Source organism: Chenopodium album, chromosome 26 (assembly GCF_948465745.1).
Source record: "Chenopodium album chromosome 26, dcCheAlbu1.1, whole genome shotgun sequence".
In the NCBI taxonomy this organism is placed as follows: Eukaryota; Viridiplantae; Streptophyta; class Magnoliopsida; order Caryophyllales; family Amaranthaceae; genus Chenopodium; species Chenopodium album.
The window spans coordinates 32,942,564-32,966,139 of NC_137859.1; the positions used below are offsets into that span (position 1 = coordinate 32,942,564).

At 34.2% G+C, this 23,576-nt stretch overlaps 1 protein-coding gene across 1 annotated transcript; it reads right to left on the bottom strand.

Moving 5' to 3' along the window:
* Positions 1-3,521: 3,521 nt before the first annotated feature.
* LOC145617053 (ABC transporter G family member 39-like) lies at positions 3,522-23,079 on the bottom strand. Its single transcript, XM_081671752.1, has 19 exons — positions 22,952-23,079; positions 21,647-21,767; positions 12,667-12,755; positions 11,055-11,142; positions 9,730-10,035; positions 9,552-9,642; positions 8,471-9,368; positions 8,148-8,248; positions 7,919-8,022; positions 7,656-7,818; positions 7,360-7,547; positions 6,713-7,048; positions 6,163-6,453; positions 5,973-6,056; positions 5,674-5,807; positions 5,288-5,515; positions 4,465-4,636; positions 4,040-4,294; positions 3,522-3,791 (listed from the first exon to the last, which is right to left on the bottom strand). The coding sequence occupies exons 1-19, from the start codon at positions 23,077-23,079 to the stop codon at positions 3,522-3,524; spliced, it is 4,047 nt and encodes a 1,348-aa protein (XP_081527878.1).
* Between the last annotated feature and the right edge of the window lie 497 nt (positions 23,080-23,576).

Consider the following 23,576-nt stretch of genomic DNA (forward strand, 5'->3'; position numbering starts at 1 on the left):
AGGGTTATCGATAATCACAATCACTAGATTAGCTATTACGTAGTGTACTAGTGTATCATCAAATAATATACTTTATTTTCATAATTATTTTTTTGAGAGGTACTTTAATTTCATAATGATCAATGGTTCATTCTTTTTCCATGACCGAGCGGTCCAAGGGCCAAGGCTAGAAGAGGGGGAAAGAAACAAAGAGTTGATTTTCCAAATAATAATAATAAAAGTAATTAAAGTAGATGATTACTGACAATAAACTTCGCCATTTAGAAATATTGCAATATTTCAAAAAGGACCAAAAAAAAAAAAAAAAAAAAATCCACTTCAGTTTTTTTAAGAACTAGTTTTATCCCCGTGCAAATGCACGAATTCATATAATAAAAGTCAATTAAAATAGAGTTAGTTTAAATGAACATCCTTATATATAACTTTTTTTTTTTTTTTTTTTAAAAAAATTTGAATTCATTTAATGTCACCCTTAAAATTCTGTTGTACATAAATCATTAAAAATATTTTAATTTATTCCCTCTGAAAAAAAAATTTAATTTATTCTTTAATTTTTTTTATCATGTTATTTTTAAGGGAAAAAAAGAGAGACAATGTTTTTTAAAAAAAGTAAAAATACTTAGGTGGGAAAATTTTTGTTGTGAATGTGATACTTGTACTTAAGCAATAACTCTGGCGATTAGTTTAGTATATAGTATAAATGGTGCTTGTAGTCCTGATGTCTTGTGACACACCACGTCCATTAACACATATGTCAGTGATCACATTGAGTGATAGGAAATAATTATAATAATTTTAATATTAATATTAATAATAAAGCAAATTAGTACGGAGTATGAGTTATTCAAAAAAAAAAAGTATGAGTTATTCAAAAACAATTAAAATAAGAAATTAGTACAATATGAGTAAAATCGAAAAAAACAAAAGATGAATAGGATTATGAAAAATAAATACTCGTAGTATAGTGTACTCTTACAACGATGGATTTGGTGATTATCATACAAGTCAAGTGATTTTTCATTCGAAATTCATGTACTGTAAGTAATCTACAAATAGTCAAATTTCTAAAACTCTTCCAAGTTCCAATGTCGTGTGAGAATTGTTTCATACACACATAAAAACACCCAAAATAATGTTCTACTTTTTACATGTGGCTTGCATTGGTTCCGTCTTGTCAGCTCCCTCCTAAGTTGTAATTATACACTATTGCTCTCTAATCATAGCGATGAGATCGACCATGCCTCACTAATTTACATGCATGACCTATCAGAGAGCTCATAACACTTTTAGTTGTGAGTTTGTCCCATAATTTTGAGTTCATAAGATTAGAATCCATTGAACTAAAATCTCTTTAATTGGAGATGGAAATTCACTAATGCATACTTTCTCCAATTACCCCATATTTTCAATGAGTTGATTTAAAAAGAAGGATGTAAAATAATATTGAACCATGAAGCAAGAGACCCTTCTAATTGATTTACTCACTAGCTAGTTCACAGAAGAATAATATCCCATATTCCCATTTGAAGTTTGGTAAACAAATTATTGTTGAGTTGAGATAATGTGCTAAAAAATTAACGTCAATTCTTATGTGTCAACTTCTACTACTTGTATTAGACCTACATGTTACAAAATTTGACGTCTTGTGTAGTTGTGTTTGCATAAGACCACTCACACCAGGATCAAAGTGTGAGTCACGTCACTTTAAAAGCTTAGCTTAGTCAACATTTGTATCATGAGCAACCAATGCAAGTTTGTTACACTCCTTTAACTCCAAATACAATTTTACCAATTTACATGCGGTTTGATGCATGAGAGTCACCTTTTGATTCATTTCATTTTCGACATACAATTTTAATTATCATACTCCTATTAACACAATATATATTTACATATTTTCACACATTCTCTCTAAGACTGGAGTCATGTTTTAAAAAGAAAGGGATTTATATAGTTACATATAAGTGATATAACGTATGTATTTGTTTTAGGGATATTATATAAACTCCTTAGATTAGTTTACATGTACGGAGTATAGTTACATAGTTACATATAATTTAATGTATGTATTTGTTTTAGGGATATTATATAAACTCCTTAGATTAGTTTATATGTACGGAGTAATATATGCATGTATCATTCTCAATCAAGATTGATAAAACCGGCAGCCCCGGCCCTGAGGATAGGTGGGGAGTGCCGTGGCCTAGGGCCCATGGCCAGTGGGGGCCCAAAAAAATATATTACTCCATCTTTCTTAAAATTTTTTTAAAAAAGGAAAACTCTAATGCATGACAACACTCTTTAGTTCTTTGCCATTAATTCTTTATACGCTTCGTTTCACTATAAAATTGTTGCAATTCCTGTTTTCCAATTCCCTAAGCATTAAATACAAGTAAAAAACTTCATTTCCCACCAAGTAAATTTAATGGGTTCTTGCCTTTCACTCTTATGAATTCCCCAAATATTTTGATAATGTAAATGAAATCATGAAAACGTTATAAGCACGTAAAATATCCTTAAAACTATTACTCATTAGTTGTAAATGAAATCATGAAAATGTTATAAGCACGTAAAATATCCTTAAAACTATTACTCATTAGTTTCAATTATATTCGTAAGTTTCGTATGTTATACAGTACAGAGTACACTTTAATTATCCTACTATGAATGAAAATAACAAAATCATTGATTTAATCATCTCATCGAGTTGTTTGCGTGTATTTGTGTCCACTAATTGTGTTTATTCTCATTCACATTTAGGTAAAGTTTCTCTCTTCTTTCTCTATTTTTATCCATGGATAAATATTGGGGAATACTGTTTAATTTAGATACTCTAGTTTTAACTTTTAAATTCACAAACTTATGATCAAGTATTTAACTTTATTTTAAATCTTTGTAATTGAAGAATATTTGGGTTGTTGATACTCTTAAAGTATACTACGTAGTATAGCAGTAGATCATACTATAAAGTTACAATGAAACATTGTTCTTATTTACTGTAGTACCCGTACATGGAGTACGTATGCAATATATTGTATATTTTGTACTCCTTACTAGATACAAAGTATATGTTATATTATTTTAGAATTTTTTTTTTTTTTTTTTTTTCTAATGGCCCTTATTTATGATTTTGCCTGGGGTCCATAAAATGTCAGGAACGGTCCTCATAAAACGCACACTACCCTCTTGTCGCCCAGGAACTTAGCTGCATGCGCTACATGCACTAATAGGAATTATAATTATATAGGTAAATCTGTATTTATTTTGTTTCGTTTATTGCATTAATCTGATCACTTTTGTTACATACAACAAGGGACTAATATAACCCTATTAGCTTAAATGAGTTGGGGTGGATAAGAAATGAGTAAGTTTGATTGAGGCTTGAAATCGCAAAGATCAGTACATGCCAAAAATCCATGAATACATAAGAATATGAATAGAAATTAAAGGCAATGTTCTCCCTATAAATAAAGTTCATTCATATTGTTTTTTTACATGCATAGTATAGAATATGAATTGAATCATCTTTGCTGAAAGTTGAGGAACTTGATGCCAAAGGCAAAAACGAAGGAAAAGAGGAGAACCCAACCAATATGAGCAACAGCAACAAAGGGTAAGAAATGATACTCATAACCCAACATTTCTTTTAGAAGAAGATTCAAGGGCACATTACCCACTTCAGGTATTTCAACTAAATTGTTTTTGTCACCAATTTGCGATGTCAACAAACCGTACATTGTCCATGAAACGGGTGAAGCCCAATAAAACCACCTCCACCATATTGGAATTAGCTGCAAAATGCAATGTTAAGTATAATTTACAACCTTCGTCCTCAATTTTATAGTGGTCGTTTGAAATATGACTACCACGTACACTGTTTTAATGATTACGCAGTCCATGATTGACTTATTTTATATCATCAGGTATATATACTTTATTTGCTTAGAAATACTGTTTGATGTTTCAGTATGCGTATTAAGTAGATCAGTGGTTTCTTTTGTATTGTAATTGAGTAAATTCTTAAGAAGAGAAAACATACCGTTCTAGGAAGGAAAAAACCAGCAAATAGATTCCATAAGGTGACAAATAATGTCAAGAAAATGGCTGAAATTTCTTGTCGCGGTGTCAATGCAACAAGCATCATCCCGAACATTGTGTAGTACGTAAAGCACATAAAGATGTAGTAGTAGAAGTAAAAGAATTTCCCAATCGTCCACTCAAATCCGATCATAGAGTAAAGGAGTAGACAATAGACAAGATTCACAATTGCAATGTAGATTGCCTCTATAGCTAGCTGCATGCATGAAAATCATATTGGAATTGAATAATTAAATCTACCACATTTTCGCACGCTTAAAATGTTAGCTCTTTAATTTCCTCAGTTAAAATACTTGTACAATTCCTCAAAAAAAAAAAAAAAAAAAAAAAAAAAAAAGTAGAATATTGAGATAAAAGAGTACATACTTGAGCTAGTGCGAAAGGTAGAGCTGAGTACATTCTAGCTTCTTTCTCACGGTAAAAAATAGCTCTCTCACTCGCAACCACAGCTTGAACATTCAAAGCGCTAGTCCCTCCGAGGAAAAGTATTGTAGAGAACATTATCCCAAACAAGTTCATCAAATCTTGTTGTTTGGATCTGTTGACAAATTTTTTAACTAGTTGATTGACATAATGATCTAGAAAATATAAAATATCTAACAATTTCACAATTGCAATTTTATAGGCACGTACTACGCACTATACATATTTCACTTGGCTTATGAAAACATATGAAACTTAAACTAACAAGTCTATGAAAAGTTTTATTATAGTGAAAACTATTCTGATCCACTAATAGATGATATTTGTCAAATGTTACATGCATGATGCATATAATTGACAACTTAAGGCCTTATTAGTAATAATAAGTTAGCTAACTATTGGATTGAGGCCGGGTGAATCTATGTTCGAGGGTGCGACGGCTTCATCAAGATATTTGTACTTGGTACAATCAAATGTTTCAATAGTATGTAGAAACAAAGGTGAAATAAACATCACTTTGTTTTTATATTAGTCAAAGTACATTACATGAATTTGAATAGTGTAGAAAGCGGAGTAGTACATGATGATTAACCACAATAATTACTCTAGATTAATATTCGATAATGAACAACTTCTTTAGCTTAATGTGCAAAATGCAATAAATAACATTTTTCTCATGTTGAATTTTGGTTAAAGTGATTAAGCATACATTGCTATGATCAAATTAATATAATCCTAATTATAAAGCAATATAACCAATACTTACAATTTACTTCCCTTGTTCCAGAATATAACGCCAAGAAGAGCTCCAATAAGTGTTGTAATGAAAAATCGAACAGCATTATAAGGTGGATTCTTCCAATACGATTTGTATTGTTTCCAAAAGCATGCTTTAAATTGAACACTGAATGGCTGTGAGTATTTGGTTGGGAATTGAAGATCCTTGTCATTTGGCGAAGGATTATTCAGCTCACTGATTATTTCTTGATTACTCCTACCATAAATGCATTTCACGAACATATATACGAGTAATTAATTGCGAGTAGTAAAGTTACAAAAAAAGATGAAACAAAAATTTTGATTATAAAGATCGAAACCTGTGATTATGCCATGTAATCCTATATTTATACGAAAAACTAATTAATTACATACCGATAAAGATGAGAGTTGACATAAATTTCGGCAAAGTCCAAACCCATTTGAGACTCGGCTTGAGGACTTGTAATGTCAAGCATCCACGTAGCAGGATTGTAACCATCTTTGATCTTTGGAACCCCAGGGATTCCCTTCAATGTAAGAGACCATTTGTTAAGTGTTTTGTTTCACTAAATGTGACCAATAATTTTGTTACATATGAACAAAAGTAAACAATAATGAGAAAGTCTAGATGTATATATGTTGCAATTTTTTTTTTTATTTTTTTTTTTTTAACAATCTAATCTATCACCTACCTCAAAATATTCAATGAGCTTTGAAGAGTGGTCTCCAAGAGGTCCAGCATATATGAGACGCCCTCCTCTCTTCATCAATAGAAGCTGCAAATAAAGTGCAAAACACAATGAACTGAATTTGAATCATTTTCAATCATTAAGAAATAAAGAGAACATGATATAATATCATAACATGCATATTAAATTCTACCTCGTCAAAAGCCTCAAATATATCTATGCTCGGTTGATGAATGGTACATACAACAGTTCTACCATTGTTTACAACATTTCTCATTGTACGCATGACAATAGCAGCAGCTCTTGCATCAAGTCCGGAAGTTGGCTCATCCATGAACATAATCGATGGGTTTGCAACTAGCTCTACTGCAATGGTTAGTCTCTTTCTTTGTTCGGTTGAAAGCCCACTTATCCTTGGAAGGCCAACAATAGCATCCTTTAGTGGTTCAAGCTCAACTAATTTCATTACTTCTTCAATAAACATCTATTGTTTGAGAACAATGAAAACAAGAAAAATTTGTTAGAAAGTTTTTTTTTTTTTTTTTTTTATTTATTTATTTATTTTTTTTTATTTTTAAGTGGTCGACTTCTATGAAAAATGTGGTAAAAAGGTCCTTATATCTCATTTAGGTTGTTAGGAGGAACCTTTGGCTGGATTCCGACGATTCACTTTTATTTAATCTAATAATGTTGTGCACACGAACTACCTATGTAAAGATCAAAATCAAATGTATGCAACAAACCTGTCTTGTTTTAGCATCAATATTTGAAGGAAGACGGAGCCAAGCAGAGAATAAAAGAGATTCATAAACAGTTGTACATGGTGAATGGATGTCGTTTTGTTCACAATAACCACATATCCTTGCAAATGTCTCTTGATTCTTAGGATAACCTGATATAGTGATGCTACCTTCAATATATCCGCTAGTCTTTTTTCCAGCCAACACATCTAATAGTGTTGTTTTTCCGGCACCAGTTATACCCAATAGCGCGGTCAATACTCCAGGGCGAAAAGCACCACTCACATCTTGTAATAGTTGCAATCGATACTTTTCATCATAACCTTGACCTTTCATTTCCTAGAGTGAAAATTTCAAAATTTTAATGACCTTCTTTCACATGAAAATAATTTCATCACATATTTTTTCATTATTGCTTTTACCATATATACAAATGAATTAAAGCACCTATATTAAGGCTATCACAATTGTACAACTTTTCCTTTTGAAAGCTTAAAAATTCTATTAACCATGACACTCAAAATCAATAGAGATTAAACAAGTTTTTATTTTTGAAAGCTTTGCACTTAAAAAAAAAAAAAAAAAAAAAAAAAAAAAAAAAAAAAAAAAAAACTGCACAAAAGTAAATGTTTGGAAGATGAGAGATTTACAGTTGGGACATCCACATAATAGTTGATGCAGTTGAATGTTAATGAAAGAGGCTGGAAAGGCAAATACATTCCTTTGGTACATCTTGATGAATGACCTAATACGACGTAATTTGTGCTTTGAAGTTCCTCATCATTTTTCTTTTGGCCTTTATCTTCATCTTCAACTAAGGCTTTTGAATCACTAAAAGCTGAAAATAAAATAACATGCATGAAAAAAAAAAAAAATCACATACGTACGTTGTCAAATAATTTGTGATTTTTAAGGCCTAATGAAAAGAGAGAAATGAATCACGTACGATTTAAGAATGTTAACGATAGTATGTATAAAATGTTGTTGATAAGAGTAAACCCAAGCAATGCTCCAATACTTATCCAAAACCAATATTGATGATTCGAAAGGCCTCTTGATGCAAGAATGACATTACCAATAGTTCCATTAATCCTAGGATCTGTATTAGGCTATAACAATACAAACAATTTTAGCAACCGAAACATTATTAGACATGGATTTCAAAGTGAGGGAAGTATAGATAGGACTTAGGAGAGATCACAAACTTACATTACTCCATCTGTTGTCAAGAAATTCGTTACTGACTAAAGCTTGTTGTCCATACATCATAGGTGAAAGGTAGTAAGCCCATATCATCCATCGACCAACATCCCCTATATGTGTGGAAATATCCATATTTTGTGAGAATTAAAATGATTAAAACCATAATATTAACATCAAAATAAGGACTTTACCATTGAATTTTTATTAGCTATCATTTAGTAAGTTCAAAGCATACCTTTTGCAATGACAAACCCACTAAGGACGAAAGCAAATATCAGTACAATCGTGCCAAATATGTTAGCAATTACTAGTGTTCTCCCCAAAGCACTAAGAAATCTGAAGATTGATAAAGCCATTTGATGGATACAAAAGAAAGCAAGCCATTGGCAGAAAAACCTAATAACAAATCACAATAATTTTCATATAAGTTTTAGTGAGATTGGTCACAAAACAAATAGGAAAATAATGATTGATAAAACTAACGCGCATAATTTCATATGAGTTTTCTAATGTACACATAATAAGATGAACACGACTCAATAAATAGCGAGGACTTACCTAGTGGCATCCGGAGCATAACCAATGGTATAATAGGTAAGAATAGTCCATAATCCGGATTCAATGAAGGAAGCAGGGATACTAAGGATCCAAACAGGTAGCCCATAAGCCCAAGCAGGGTAAAACAATAAATCTCTTTGTTTATAAAACACCGAAAGTCCCAAAATTGTTAGAGTACTTTCGGCCATTCCATTCAACACAATATTTGTAAGACTGAAAAATATAGCTCCTATATATTTCTCACCATCGGCCACAGTTTCGTGGTGCATTTTTGTCCTATAGAACGCACTCATTGTAGCCAAAGCCATAATCATAACTTGGACATTTTTAAATATGTAGAGGATTACATTTCGCTTCATTAGCAACCATTCTCTCGAAAAACATGCCTTAATAAGTTCTTTATTTGAGATACCATACTTTTCTTTTACCAAGGCTAAAGGGTGAGCATTAGATCTTTGGTATAGTATCTTAAGGCTCGATGATAACTCTTCCCCTACATGGAATGATTGGAAAGCTTCAACTAGTTCGGAAACTGGAATATATCTATATGGTTGATCCTTAGACCAATATTGTTGTTGGTCTTTTTTCGATGTAACTTCTTGAAGAAAATCTGCCACTCCTTTCCTTTTAGGGCATTTGAAGCCAACATATTCAAAGAAATCAAGGACATGGTGACGCGGCCCTTGGTAGACTATTTGGCCATCCGAGAGGAGAATAACATCATCAAAAAGTTCAAATAATTCAGGACTAGGTTGCAACAAAGAGATGACTACTGTCATGTCCATTATATGAACCATTTCACTTATATACTTGCATATTCGAAAAGCCGTTGAGCTATCTAATCCGGTTGATATCTCATCCATTAATAATACTTTTGCTGGTCCCGCCAACATTTCACCTACATAATAATGAAAATCATACAAAAGGTCATAGGTTGACGTTACATATATACTGCCTCTGTTTCTTATTTGCAACAAAGGAATATTATTTGTGCGACATAAAATATTCACTTGTTACAAATAACTGGAAACGAAGGTAATATTTGAAAATGTCTTTTTTCTATTTAAATGAAATATATTACCAATGGTAAGACGCTTCTTTTCACCACCCGAAATACCTCTTCTCATATTATCACCCACAATGGTATTAGCGCAATTATCCAAGCCTAGTATCTGTATGTCAAGTCTAACTATCACAATGTTAAACTTGTTTATAAAAGGCTAGTATACTAATTATCAACTAAAAAGATGATCACCGACCTTGAGCAAATATTCAGTGACAACTACAAGGGATGCTTCATGGCCTTTGGTAGCCGCCACACCTTTCATCAATGCATCATCAATCTTAGGATCGGGCGTCATTACTCGTTGTTCTTCTTGATTCAATAGTAGTTCTTCCATAAGCTTATATATAGTCCATACTCCTAAGCATTGTCCGGAAAAGTCTAACGTTTCTCTTACTGTCATCAATCCATGGTGAAGATCATTTTGACTAACATATGCACAAGTCCTCTTAGGAACAAATTCGTTTAGTTCGTGGCCACAATATGTTATATTTCCCGTTACCTATTCCCATGTAATAGGAGAGAATTAGAGAGACTTTTTTAATTAACTTAAAGGAAATTTTGACAATTATCACCTTCTGTTATGTCCATTTTAGCAATTACCACCTTCTATTTTTTTTTTTTGAAAATTACCACCTTCTATTTTCAAAAACATCAAAAGTTACCACCTTCTTGCCCCCCAACTACCACGTGACGTCATTTTGGGCCCATTCTTTCTCATTCCTCCCTATTTCCCTCACATTTCTCATTCCTAACTCAATTCTCATCCCTCCTTTCACTTTTTTCCCCCCAAACAATCAAAAACACTTCAATTCACTCCTCCAAATCAAAATTGATGAACAATTATTGGTGGTTTGGGGGGAAAAAAGTGAAAGGAGGGATGAGAATCCAAATAGGAATGAGAAATGTGAGGGAAATAGGGAGGAAAAGGAAAGAATGGGCCTAAAATGACGTCACGTGGTAGTTGGGGGGCAAGAAGGTGGTAACTTTTGATATTTTTGAAAATTGAAGGTGGTAATTTTCAAAAAAAAAAAAAATAAAAGGTGATAATTGCTAAAATGGACATAACAGAAGGTGGTAATTGTCAAATTTTCCTAACTTAAAAGAAAGTAATGCCTCAAAATTAAAACTTCTTTTTTTAGAAAGTGATGTATTTTAAAAAAATGGAGGAGTTACCATATTTTGTACTTCCTCCGTGCTTTTTTTACTTGACCCGCTTTGACTTTTACACTATTCACCAACCCTCTTTTAACCGTCTTTTGTGAATAATATGAAAGGAAAAACATATTCATGTTGGATCTTTTTTAATTCGTCTCAATAAATACTGTCATAATGTATAACTTTTATATTTTTTATTTGTGGAGAATTAAAGCTATTCATCGTTAAAATTTTGCATTGACAAGCGTGATAAAAGAAACAGGTCAAGTAAAAAAGAACATAGGAAGTATATATTATTGTTCGTTCTCGTTATTGTTATCACTATTCAAGCCGATTAGCACCAATATAATAAGATTAAATCACCTTTAAATCACTTTGGTCAAGCATTCCGGCAAGAGCTAAAAGAAATGTTGTTTTTCCTGAACTTGGAGGCCCCAAGAGTAATGTCATCCTAACAATGTGCACATCGAATAAAAAATTGCATCAATTTATATACATCTAAGATAGATTCTAAATTAATCCATTCATGTAACTTGTGTTTATGTTAATACATCCTTAATTTCTAAAAATTATTACGGAGGTCGGAGTATAACAATATGATTTTTGCACTACTAATTTCAAAAAGGATTTTATGTGAAAACTAACTTTTATATACAACTTTTTGTAAAAAACTACCTCTTTAACTAAAAATGTTGTAAGGGACTATCACTTGCCGGAATCTGGTCATTGACTCACTTTTCCGACGTTGACTAGACCATGTGGCGGCCTTTTCCCGTTTTCGACCACCCCCACCCATCCTCCTTCTCCCTTTTCTAGTTTTCGACCACCCCTATCCCCTCGCCGTCACCTCCCCCTCCCTTGTCCAGTTTCCGGCTACCCCTACACAGTTGCCAACTGCCGCGCTTGTTGCCCCTCCGCCTCCCTTTTCCAATTTCTGACCATCCCCCACCCCCTACAATGCTCCTTTTCCCTAGCCCTCCTTACCCCTTCTTGCAGCCCTCAAACATATTATAGATTTCCGGCCACTCTCCTCCCTACCCCCACTTCCATTAAATCCAGCAGCCCTTCCTTGCAAACCTCCCTTTACTGCTCATCATTTCCTCCGAACACCTCAAAACCCTCCCCTTTCCCTCGATTCTTGATTTTTTGCCACCTCTCAAATAAATTATCAATTTCCGGTCAAATTTCATCCCACCCACGCATATCTCACCCTTGAAATCTCGCCTACCTTCCTTCGACCCCCTCAAAAACTAACCAGAACCCTCCCCTTTCTTTCCTCAATTGAGGAAGTTTTTGATGTTGTTATTTGAGGGTTGCGGAATTGCGGAGCAATCGAGGGCTTGTGTTGGATTCGACGGGGTGGAGGCGGTTTCAAGTGGGGTTGGGTTGGTTTTGGGTGCGTGAGGGCGGTTGTAAGGGAGTTTTGAGGTGGGTTGAGGTGTTGTGGTGGTGGGGCGGTGGTGAAGATGGGGGCAATGCTGGTGGTGCATGCATAGAAAAAAAGAATTTTTTTTTAAGGTCACGTGACCGGCACGTGAGTAGTCAACGTCGGAAAAGTGAGTCAACGGCCAAATTCCGACAAGTGGTAGTCCCTTACAACATTTTTTTTTCTTTAAAGAGGTAGTCGTTTGCAACAATTTTTTTAAAGGTAGCTTATCACAAAAAGTTGTATATTAAGGGTAGTTTTTCACAAAAATCCTATAAAAAATTTGCCTATATGATTTACTAATATAAAAAACCAATTATGTGAAATCGTATTAGGTTAATCACAATAAATATTTTCCTAATAAAGTTTAATTTAACTAATATAAGATCAAATATTTTTTTTGGATTAAGATGTGTGCTTGCAAAATTGTAAGTCAAGCTATTGAACTTCTAAGACATTAAGCACGCACATACTATACACTTTTTAGAATAACACAATAGGAAGGAGAAGATTCAAAGAATGAGATTGTGACTATTTGATGATTTATACCGAGAGGGTTTAATAATGCCATTGACATCGTGGAGGATCTTCACTTTCTGCTTTTGAGAAGGGGGCAATCGTACTTTCTTGAGAATTGCCTGCCATCAACGTAACTAAACTTCAAAATCAAAATTGGCAAGAAATACAAAAATAACACAATTTATTTTGACAAGAATATCTCTACTTCCATAAGAAACCTATCAATTTAAAAAAAATACAAATAAAAAACTTCAAAATTTATATTATACTACATTTTGATTTGTCTCATAATGATCTTAGAGTTTGTAAGCTAGGTTGTTTCAAAAGTGTTCGTTCTCAACTTGTTGCATATTTTTTTTTATTTTTTTTTATTTTTTTTTTAATTTATCCATTTTATTATATCATCATTTTCTTATCCTACAATATTTATAGCTTTTTATACATATCACACACTCTATTCACAAAATTTTGACATTGTTAATTGAGCAAACCCTAATAACAATTATAGTCATATATAATCAACCATTACGACTTTCTTGTTAAACTAGGTTAGATCCCGTATCATGCACGATGATCAACAATTGTGTATAGTTATAGATAATTGATTGAGAACTTTTTAATCATAAATTAGTCGAGATAAATTAGTCGAGAATTATAAAAGTATGTGATATGTTAATTTGATATTTGCAATATTTAATTGTAGCTTCTAATATACAGCTACAACAAAAGTAGGCAAAAAATAAGAGCAATATTTTTTCTTATTGTAAGATAGGTCACAAATTATTTTAAAATTTTGATTTTTGGTTTATAGTTGTCCAACTTTTTTTGTGGAAAGATTTGTGAAATATTTAAATTTAATAATTACAATATGGTTATGTGGAATATGTATAAAAAAAATATTATTTTTGTAAATGATTTATTTCCTTAATTAATTGACTTTTTTTTTGAAAAAAAAAGAATTTAATTAAGAACACACCAGGAGATGACATGTGTCAATGTTGGTGTGTCTTTTAGTATATATGTATGTATATATATAAATATATGTATATATATATATGTATATATACACATGTATATATATACATGTACATGTACATGTATATATATACTAGTTCTTTGCCGGAGCAATGCTCGGATATTCACAAGAAAAAAATTGTATTTATATACTATTATAAGTTTGTATTTGCTTATAGATTATGTATATATTAATTTTTTTTTTATTTTTTTAAAGTTGTTGTTATTGTTCTATTATTTAGGTTGTGTATACTCTATTTTTCTTTCCAATCAATTATCTTATTATTTTTTAAGGCCAGAAAAAAAATGGCGGGAAATTTTATAATCTAAACTTGACACGTGTAATTCTAGAATAAAACCTGGTGATTACTTTAATATATAGTATTGATTATTGATTTTTTTTTAACAACAGAACCGAGCTAATTAATTAATCAAATCGAGGTCCGCCAAAGCTTGGAAACTTTGGGAAAAGAGTTAGTACATATGCGAGCCGAGTTGACATTAATTTCCCACCTTGCTACTAAGTGAGAAACCGTATTACTCGATCTCTTATTATGAACACAATTGAAGCTATTAAAAGACTTACTAACTCTAATAATATCCTCGAAAAAGATGATTATAGGACCAGCTCCTTCCTGTTGTTGTCTAATTGCACGAACCACATTAACCGCATCACACTCCAAAACTACGTCATGATACCCCAAGCTACTCGCCACCACGAGCCCAAAAAAAGCAGCAACTGCTTCAGCCATCGCCGGCACCCAGCAGCAGCTCAAACGCTTCATAGCAGTCACAAGCAACATGTCATTGTTGTCTCTTATTACCGCACCTAAGCCAACCCCTTCATCACCAAAAACAGCAGCGTTAACATTCACCTTGACACTTCGAGAAGCAGGAGGCACCCAACTCGTCCCTGAAGGCACACCAACATCATTCAAAATGGTCTCACGCACTTTGGTATTATATACCTCATAATTTGCACTCAGAGAGACAACAACTTCCCCATCCCTAAATATCACTTTGTTTCTGCTATGCCAAGCAGCCTACGCCAAGGAGGAGAACACCCGGAGCTGAGGCCTATCAAGTTTACTCGCCACCCACACAAATAAGTCACGGAAGGAAGAGAAAGGAGCATCAGCAAGCACATCCCGTAAATGGCTATGCGCCCAGATATCGAGGCTATGCTTACATTTGAAGATAGAATGTAGTATAGTCTCTTCATCCCCTCCACACACCCTACCTCTTAGAGTCCCTTATATGTCTCTGGTATAACACTTCCATCACACCCAAAGGACCCTTACAAGCACGCCATATAAAGTGACTCAATTTAGGTGGACCATTCAACTTCCATACCACTTTCCAGAGATTACTCTCACCTGCCCCATGATACAGTTCCCAATTTCTCATGTGCCCAAGTCTACCAAGCAAATATGCAAAGGAACCGAGAAGACACCATCAGAGGTCGGCCACCACTAACATCTATCACTATCCCAGTTAATCGGCAAAGGGATATTTAAAATAGCCTTACCGTACACCTCATTAAAACTTGCTCCAATCACCTCATGATTCCAGCAACCATTATCTAAATCAATTAAGTCACAGACATGCATGCTCATGTTGCTATTGTCCCTCAGTGTAGGCACACGATGGTTTCCATCTCCCGGCAGCCATGACTCATCCCAAACACTGATCATTGCGCCATTGCCCACTCTCCATTTCAACCCTTCTAAGAGCAAAGCCTTCGCCCCCCAAATACTTCTCCAACTATAGCTTGGGTTATGTCCCATAGCTTCCCCAATGAAATCCGAATTCTTAAAGTATCTTGCCTTCAAAATCTGATGCGAAATAGAAGAGGTATCATTGCACAATATCCATCTCTGTTTAGAAAGAAGTGCTTGGTTAAAACACTTCATATCCCTAAATCCCAAACCACCCATGGATTTTGGGAGACATAAAGACTCCCATTGGTACTAGTGCATTTTCCTCTCCGTACCAGTGGACCCTCACCAGAATTTTGCAAAAACGAAATGCATTTCATCGATTAAACGATCTGGAATCCTAAAAATACTCATCATATAAGTTGGGATTGCTTGAGATACTGCCTTAATTAGCACCTCCTTACCCGGGCAAGACAACAACTTCTCCTTCCAACCTTGAAGTTTTTTTCCAGATATGCTCCTTGAGACAAGTGAACACAACCTTTTTTGATTTTCCAATAATAGTCGGCAAGCCCAAATACTTCTCATGTTTGTCTACTTCACGAACCCCCAAAGTCTCTCATTTCTTCTCTCTCGACTAACACATTTGCTAAAAGCCAATTATGTCTTGCATAGATTAACTTTTTGTCTGGAAGCTCTCTCATATTTACTGATAATATATCTACAATATTTGACCATTTATGCAAAGTAGCTTTAGCAAATAAAATACTATCATCTACAAAAAAAACAAATATGAGACCATTGGTGCCCTTCTACAAACACGAGCACTATGAATAATTCCCTCCGATGCCGCCTTAGTAATCAGTCTCAAAAAAGCCTCACCACAAATAAAAAACTAATACGGGGAGATAGGATCCCCTTGTCGAAGACCCCGTGATGGGATAAGGGAGACAAAAATTGCACCATTACACTTGTAGGAAAAGGAGACACTCGACAAACAATTCATAACCCTACCAATCCATGTTTCCCGAAAGCCCATCCTCAACATGACATTTTCCTAAAAAGACCACTCCACCCTGTCATGCGCTTTACTCATATCTAGCTTAAGGGCCACCGTACCATCTTTACCCTCACCCTTAATTTTCATCGAATGAAAGATCTCAAAAGCAATAAGGGCATTATCTATGATTAATCATTTCGGGACAAAAGCACTTTGATTTCTCGAAATAATATTACTAAGAATAGGCTTTAGTTTATTAGCAAGGGTTTGATATAATTTTGTGAAGCACATTACATGAACTAATAGGCCTAAACTCAGTCATTCTTTTAAGATCATCACATTTCGGAATTAAAACAATATAGGTTCGGTTTACCTCAGTTAGATCTACCTCTCCACGCCACCAAGCTTTGACAAAAGAGATAATGTCATCGCCAAGGGTCCCCTAAAATTTTTGAAAGAAAAGAGCATGCATTGCATCTGGCCCCGGCGCCTTATTTGGATGCATTTGGAACAACGCCACCCAAATTTGTTCACTCGTCGGCTCAATGTCGAGAACTCTTCCCATATCATCAGTGACCATTGCCTCAATACCTGCTAGAGCCTCATCAAACTCACTTGGAGATTCAGTTGCAAATAGCGTCCCAAAGTACTGTGAGATGACCGAATCGATCCCCTCATTCGAACTCTTCCACTCACCCGCATCATCAAACAACCTTGCAATAGTATTCTTTTTCCTTCTCTAGCTTGCTTTATGATGAAAGTACTTGTATTGTTATGTTCGTCTCGCAATTCATTTGATCTAGCTCGGGAATACCAGTATCGCTCCTCTAAACGATGAAGCTCCTCATAGATCAATCTCATTTGCAATTTCGTTACATAGCTTCAGCCTACCCCCATCAAGTCTACTCCCTTGAACCTCCTTCAATTTACTCTTTGCTTTTTTTTTCCTTCAAAACACCAAAGGTATTTTTGGCCCAAGAGGTTAAACTCTTAGCCACTCTAGCTATTCTACTACATTACCACACTCCGCATTTGACAACCACAATGCTTCAAACCAAAACAGCTTGTCATTCTTTCTACTAACTTCCTTATCACCAAATTTTAATAAAATAGTCGCATGATCTAAATGGCAAAGGGGAAGATGGATTACCTCCGAATATGAAAACATAGAATACCACCTTTTTCACAAGCAATATATCTATCAAGGTGCTCACGAACCAAAGTGTCTTCCGAAGTTCCTCGTTGCCAAGTATAAAAATTCCCTTTGAATCCAAGATCCTTACACTCACATTCATCTAGAGCTAGCCTCACGAAAAGCATCAATTCGGATGGCTCTCTCTCCTTACCACTTCGCCCACCTTTTCATGCATCCTAAGTATCTCATTGAAATCCCCGAACATCAATATTGGATGACTCGACTCCACTTTTATTTTTCTCATCAATTCCATAGTAAGATATTTATTTGCAGCCTTCGGTTAACCATAAATCCCAACCAACCTCCAAACCGGTACATTCCCACTATCCAATACCTCAGCATAAATATGATGAGAAGAAAAAGATCGAATCTTCAAATTGATGTCCTTCCACCACAACCCAAGACCTCCTGACCTCCCTAAACTACTTAGACAGATTTCATTCACATAACCACATATATTCCTAACTAACTCCAAGCGCTTGTCATCAATTTTAGTTTCCGAGACAAACACCACATTTGACCTATCTCTCCAACACCAATCTTGGAGAGCTTTAACTGTCAATGGGTTGCCAAGGCCATAACAGTTCCAGGCTAACATTTTCATTGCTCTTTGTGGGGTTGGGAATTACCAACCTCCGCTACTTGACTCGCCAAAAGCAAGTCCATCGACAAATCAGATTTTTTTGCTCTCATCCCCATATCCTTCTAGTAATACCCTTCTTGCAAGTCCTCCTTTCCATGTCTTTTCTTTTATTACCAGGCCGCGTCACCAAAGAGTTTGCACATTCCCCTTCAACTGAGTCACTCTTATGCACCCTCACTTTCTTTTTAACCTTACTAAGTTGTGTCTTCATAGCAGTAGACACCCTAATATTAAAAGCAGGGACATTTTCATTAGAACTATCAATATCATCCCCACTCTCCACTTCCATATGATCCTCACTTATCTCCCTCCCCAACTCTACTATAGGTAACAGAACCTTAGTAGATTCCCCCTCCTCCTCAATCAGTACCCATGTCCCTTCTTTCACCATCCCCCTGCCATGTTCTGTTTCATACCCAACCACATCCTTCCTCTGCCTCTTCTCCACCATTTCCTTCCCAGTCACCTTCAACACACCCTGCGATATAACATTCGAGTCTTTGGTAACAAAAGACAACTTTTTTGCAGCACTATACTCTTGAACCTCTACAACATCCGACCTTCGACCTCTTCTAGGTGACACTTTCAGCCATGAGCCCCACCCCAGGCCTTGCTTCTGCATTTCCTTCGGTACGGAAACACAGTCTTTCTCATTATATGTCCCATAACACCACACAATAAACAAAAGAACGAAAATCTTTCATATTTCAGATTAATTCTCACAATCGCACCTTCTCTGTTCCTCGTATTCATGAATCGTCTAAAAGGTATACGAACATCTAGCAGCACCTTTATCTTTCTGTTTTTTCCTATGCTCAAAACGACATCTTCAATCTCCGGTATTTCGCCTAATTTATTAGCAATTGCTCGCACATGGGCTTTCGACCTGCAATTGAATGGGAGGTTTTCAAATGTAACCCAAAATGGCGAGTGGGTCAAGAACACATCGTTCGGCAGTTCATCTCCCCTGATTTCGTAAAGGATCAATAAGCTCTGTTCGAAACACCACGGTTGGTCGGCCGCCCTTGCAGCACCTTCTCTTTATCTCTCCAATGGAAGAATTGGAAAATAAAGAGATTTGAACCAATCGCCCTAATTACAACCTTCCCTTTTATTCCCCAAGATTGGGAAATTGTTCGTTTGAATGCTTTGACATTTACTCCTCTATCAGTCAAAAGCCTTCCAACAATCATATGAGAACCCTAGCATCATTCTCGGACGAGTCCACAGTCTCAAAGTCCACGGTTTCACCATCTTCCTCCCCCAGATTTAGGTTAGCGCACTTAGCAATTAGGTCTTCGGCCATTATAGCCGGAGCAAAACCACGACAAATGGTGGTGGGAAAATCCTTTCTCGCGAGGGAGGTCACCCTTTCTTTGAGTCTGCTTAATTTTGTCTTTTGATTGATTATTGATTATCTTATAAAATCGAATTTTCATGAGAAACTTTCTTATATTAATATAAAAATGCTATATACTAATATATAGTTAATAAATTAATTAAATTAACTTTAATTAATTAAATTCATGTAATGTATGTTACATGACATGCACGTGAGATAGTCAATTATGAAATTTTTTATCATCGACTACAATATGGCCAAAGGTAGTGTTATGGGTATAATTCCCACGACACAAAGTGAAGTCCAAAGGCTTGTCCTATTACCAAGACGGTCAAGTGTTAGCCGAGTCTTGGTGTTCAAGGTTGAATTAGATGGAGAATGCCAAGAAGACTAATGTCCATGTCCAAGCAATAAGTAACGTCAATGACGCATCTTACTGACGACGGAGGTAAATACTTGACGCCCGACGACTATAGTGAAGTATGACGACCTAGAGTGACCTCCATCGACCTACAATGGCCTCCGATGACCTCCAGTGACTTCTGACGCGACACTGTTAGATGACGTCAGAAGATGACGCCGACGCCTGACGTCGAAATAGGACGCGTCTCGTAGTGCGACACCAGAAAGCTACGGAACAAGTCAAGGTTGTTACTAGTGGTTCCTATAAATAAAGAGAGCATTTCTACCATCCTTTAACCAGTCAAAGAGGTTGTTATCATGAATATGAAGCCTAAACAAGTCTACATTCTTCAAGGGAGCAAGTCTTGAAGTCAACCAACTACATCCTAGAATCAAGGAAGTCACCCTTATCTTCCTCAACCAATTTTCAACCACTTAAAGGCCTATAAAAGGGGAGCAACGATTAGTCATAAAGGAAAATGATACACAGCTTATTCCAAGCATAAAAATACCACAAAAGAGTACACTTCAAAATACATCATCAAAATATATATCATGAGGCTCCGTTCGACGATCTAATAACATGTCTCATCCGATTGTTCTACAAGCTGCAACGATCAGCTCAATGTTCATATATCTTCTCAATATTCTTAATGTATACTTAATCTCTTGTTTTTATGTTTAATGTAATTCCTTATTATCTATGGCCTTAGACGCTAGAACACTCATTGTGTATGTATCAATAATGGCTATAACGCCCGTATCTCGTATCATAGTGAATTGGTGGACAAATAGCCACCCTCGGCCCTTGACCCCTGGATGCCGAAGGCGTCCTTGGGTGGTTTTTACCCATCTTCATTGGGGTTTTCCGCGTCACCATATCGTGTCTTTCTTCTTTTTATTTCCATTGTTTACATTTCGCAACCCCTTTTATTCTAGTTATCAGCATCCCAACCAAAAGTCGTCTCTTTAGCGATTTTTGGCATTAACAGGTAGTACGAAGTATTTTAAAACATAAAGTGTTGCAAGTGGAGTTGATTATACCAGTAACATTTTTATACGTGCATGGTAGTTTCACACAAAAACCTACCTCAGTTATTTATGATATTTTATGACAATACTTATTATATTCACCTTTTCTTAAAAAAAAAAAAAAAAAAAAAAAAAAAAATTAAACCTTAACATTTTTCACCTTCTAATGAAAGGGACCTTAATATTTCATTTTTCTTTTATCTTCACATATAGGTATGTAAAAGACAAATAAGATTTTTATTTAGAGAGAAAAGAAGTATTAATGGTGAAAATTGTAGATTGAAACTCAATATTTTTTAAAAAAAAAATTTGGGATTGAAGCTCTAAATACTACTTCCTCCGTTTCAGAATAATGTTCCTATTTACGGAAATCAATGCAAGTTTTGACCCATCTTTGACTGCAAATATCTTTAATCTCTCACCAGCAAAAATTATAAAAGTTAGATATTAATAATCTACTCATCAAGACGAATCAAACTAAATCCCACATGACTATATTTGTTCTTATAGATTAAGAGAAATTTAGAAGATTGTCTCATATTAAAAAGTCAAAGATTCCAAACATGAACATCATTGTGAAACAGAAGAAGTATATTACAACGAACAATAACAACGGAATTAGGTATTCTATTACTTGTATAACTGAAAGAAAAAAATTTTGAAACCATGAAAGTTGAAGCTATAATCGGCTGCAAAATGGGTAGAAAAATTTTGAAGTATTTACCTCCACAAAGTTTATAGTTGCAGAAAGTAAAGTTGGCAAAGCTCTACCTCCAATAAGTACATCACCTTCCACTGATAGATGTTCAAATTTAAGTTCAACTTTTGGCATTTCGACTGCAACCCTATATACCCATTATTTATTAAAATCATTATCATTGAGCAATCAAATTAAATAATTTACATATATAAGAGAAAATTTTTGAAATAGAAACCTCCGTCCACTCAGCCTAATTTAATTATTGTAGGACAATCTGCATAAAGTTTTAGGTGATGATTAAAATAGATATTTTGTTTTGTTTGTTTATTTTTTAGTTCTATTTGTCGATTAAAATCGATGTTGTTTGCTAATCTAATACTTGTATATTGATCCTTGGCCTAGACTTCAGAGGTTTCATTCTCTTACCACTATTCCACAAGGGAAGTTGGTTTTTTGTTTTAATAGAAAAGTAATAGTTGTTTTTTGTTTAATTTTGAATGAAAGGCGTCCTAACTAGGCCTTTAAAGTGCTCATTGTTATAATTGAACTCTCAATTTTAAACTTAACCTTGTTTACTAATTACTTCACTTCATTTTTACTAAACTAAAATTATTTTTATTAAATAGAAATTATATTTGCTGAACAAAAGTTATTTTTCCTGATTCTCTTTTATATTTCTTTTTTACAATTACAAATTTTAACCGAACTGGAATTATATATACTGAACTGAAATAATTTTTGCTAAATTAAACATACTTTTACTTAACTAAAATTATTTTTTAGTGATTATAATTTTTGTAAAATGAAGTAAACAAGGCCTTAGTTGAATAGTAGGTATATAATTCTTACCATTAAATCAAATTTAGCTTGGTAAAATACTACAGAGTATCACTTTAGTAATCCCTATGAATTACTCAATTACTCTGTACAATTTGTTAGAGGTGCTTTGTACTTTATTTAATTATATAGCAAAATATTTCGCAATTTGAAAATTACTGTACTAATTCCATTATAAGAAAAAAATGTACACAATTCTATGACACACATTAGATAATTAGTTTCATAGTAACTAAACTACATAAATACTATAAATGAATAATATTCAATAAAACAATATACTACGAGTATCAACTATCCAACTTAATCAACAATTCAGCATGAATAGTAAACGAGAAATTTTTTAAAAATCATTAAATAATAATAATAATAATAATAATAATAATAATAACTAAAAAGAAAAAAAAAAAAAACAAAAACAAAATTTGTGTAAGTAAGGAATCGAATAAAGTAATCATTAAAAAAAAAAAAAAAAATTGAAACGGAACTCACTGATTAATGTGGTGCCTAATATTGGTAAGGAACATCTCAAGGTCATTTGTATCAAGTACATTATGAAGCACTTCCTTCCACCCTTGTCCCCCATCTTCTCCCTTCCCTTTGGTAGATAAGTCACTCATTTTTTTGATAATAGTATAAACAGTAAAAGCTTACATATATGTTGGTTTTGTTTTTTAAATTTTTGTGTATGTGTGTGTGTGGAAATGAATTAGGTAGCACATTACTTGATTGTGTATGTTGAAAATGGTTACAATAGTATATTGGTTCATTGTCTATCTTATCAATTTTGTGTAACCTAAAATGTGGATGATCAACTTTCCAACTACTTAAATATTGTTCAATCTAATGTATACCATTTTCAAAGCATGGATTTAAACACAATTCGTTTTCAAAAAATTTATGACACGATTATGACCCAATCTAATGCGATGAAATATACAATAATTATTGAAGGGATAAATTAGTAAATGTCAATGGACCTATGGGCAATTGCTACGTTATGCACATGGCTTGATTGTCTGCATGGGGAAAAGCTAGATAACACTTGAACACAATTGGGGATTTCGGATTATATATTGAAAACAAACTAATTACACAGTACTTACGATACTCCGTC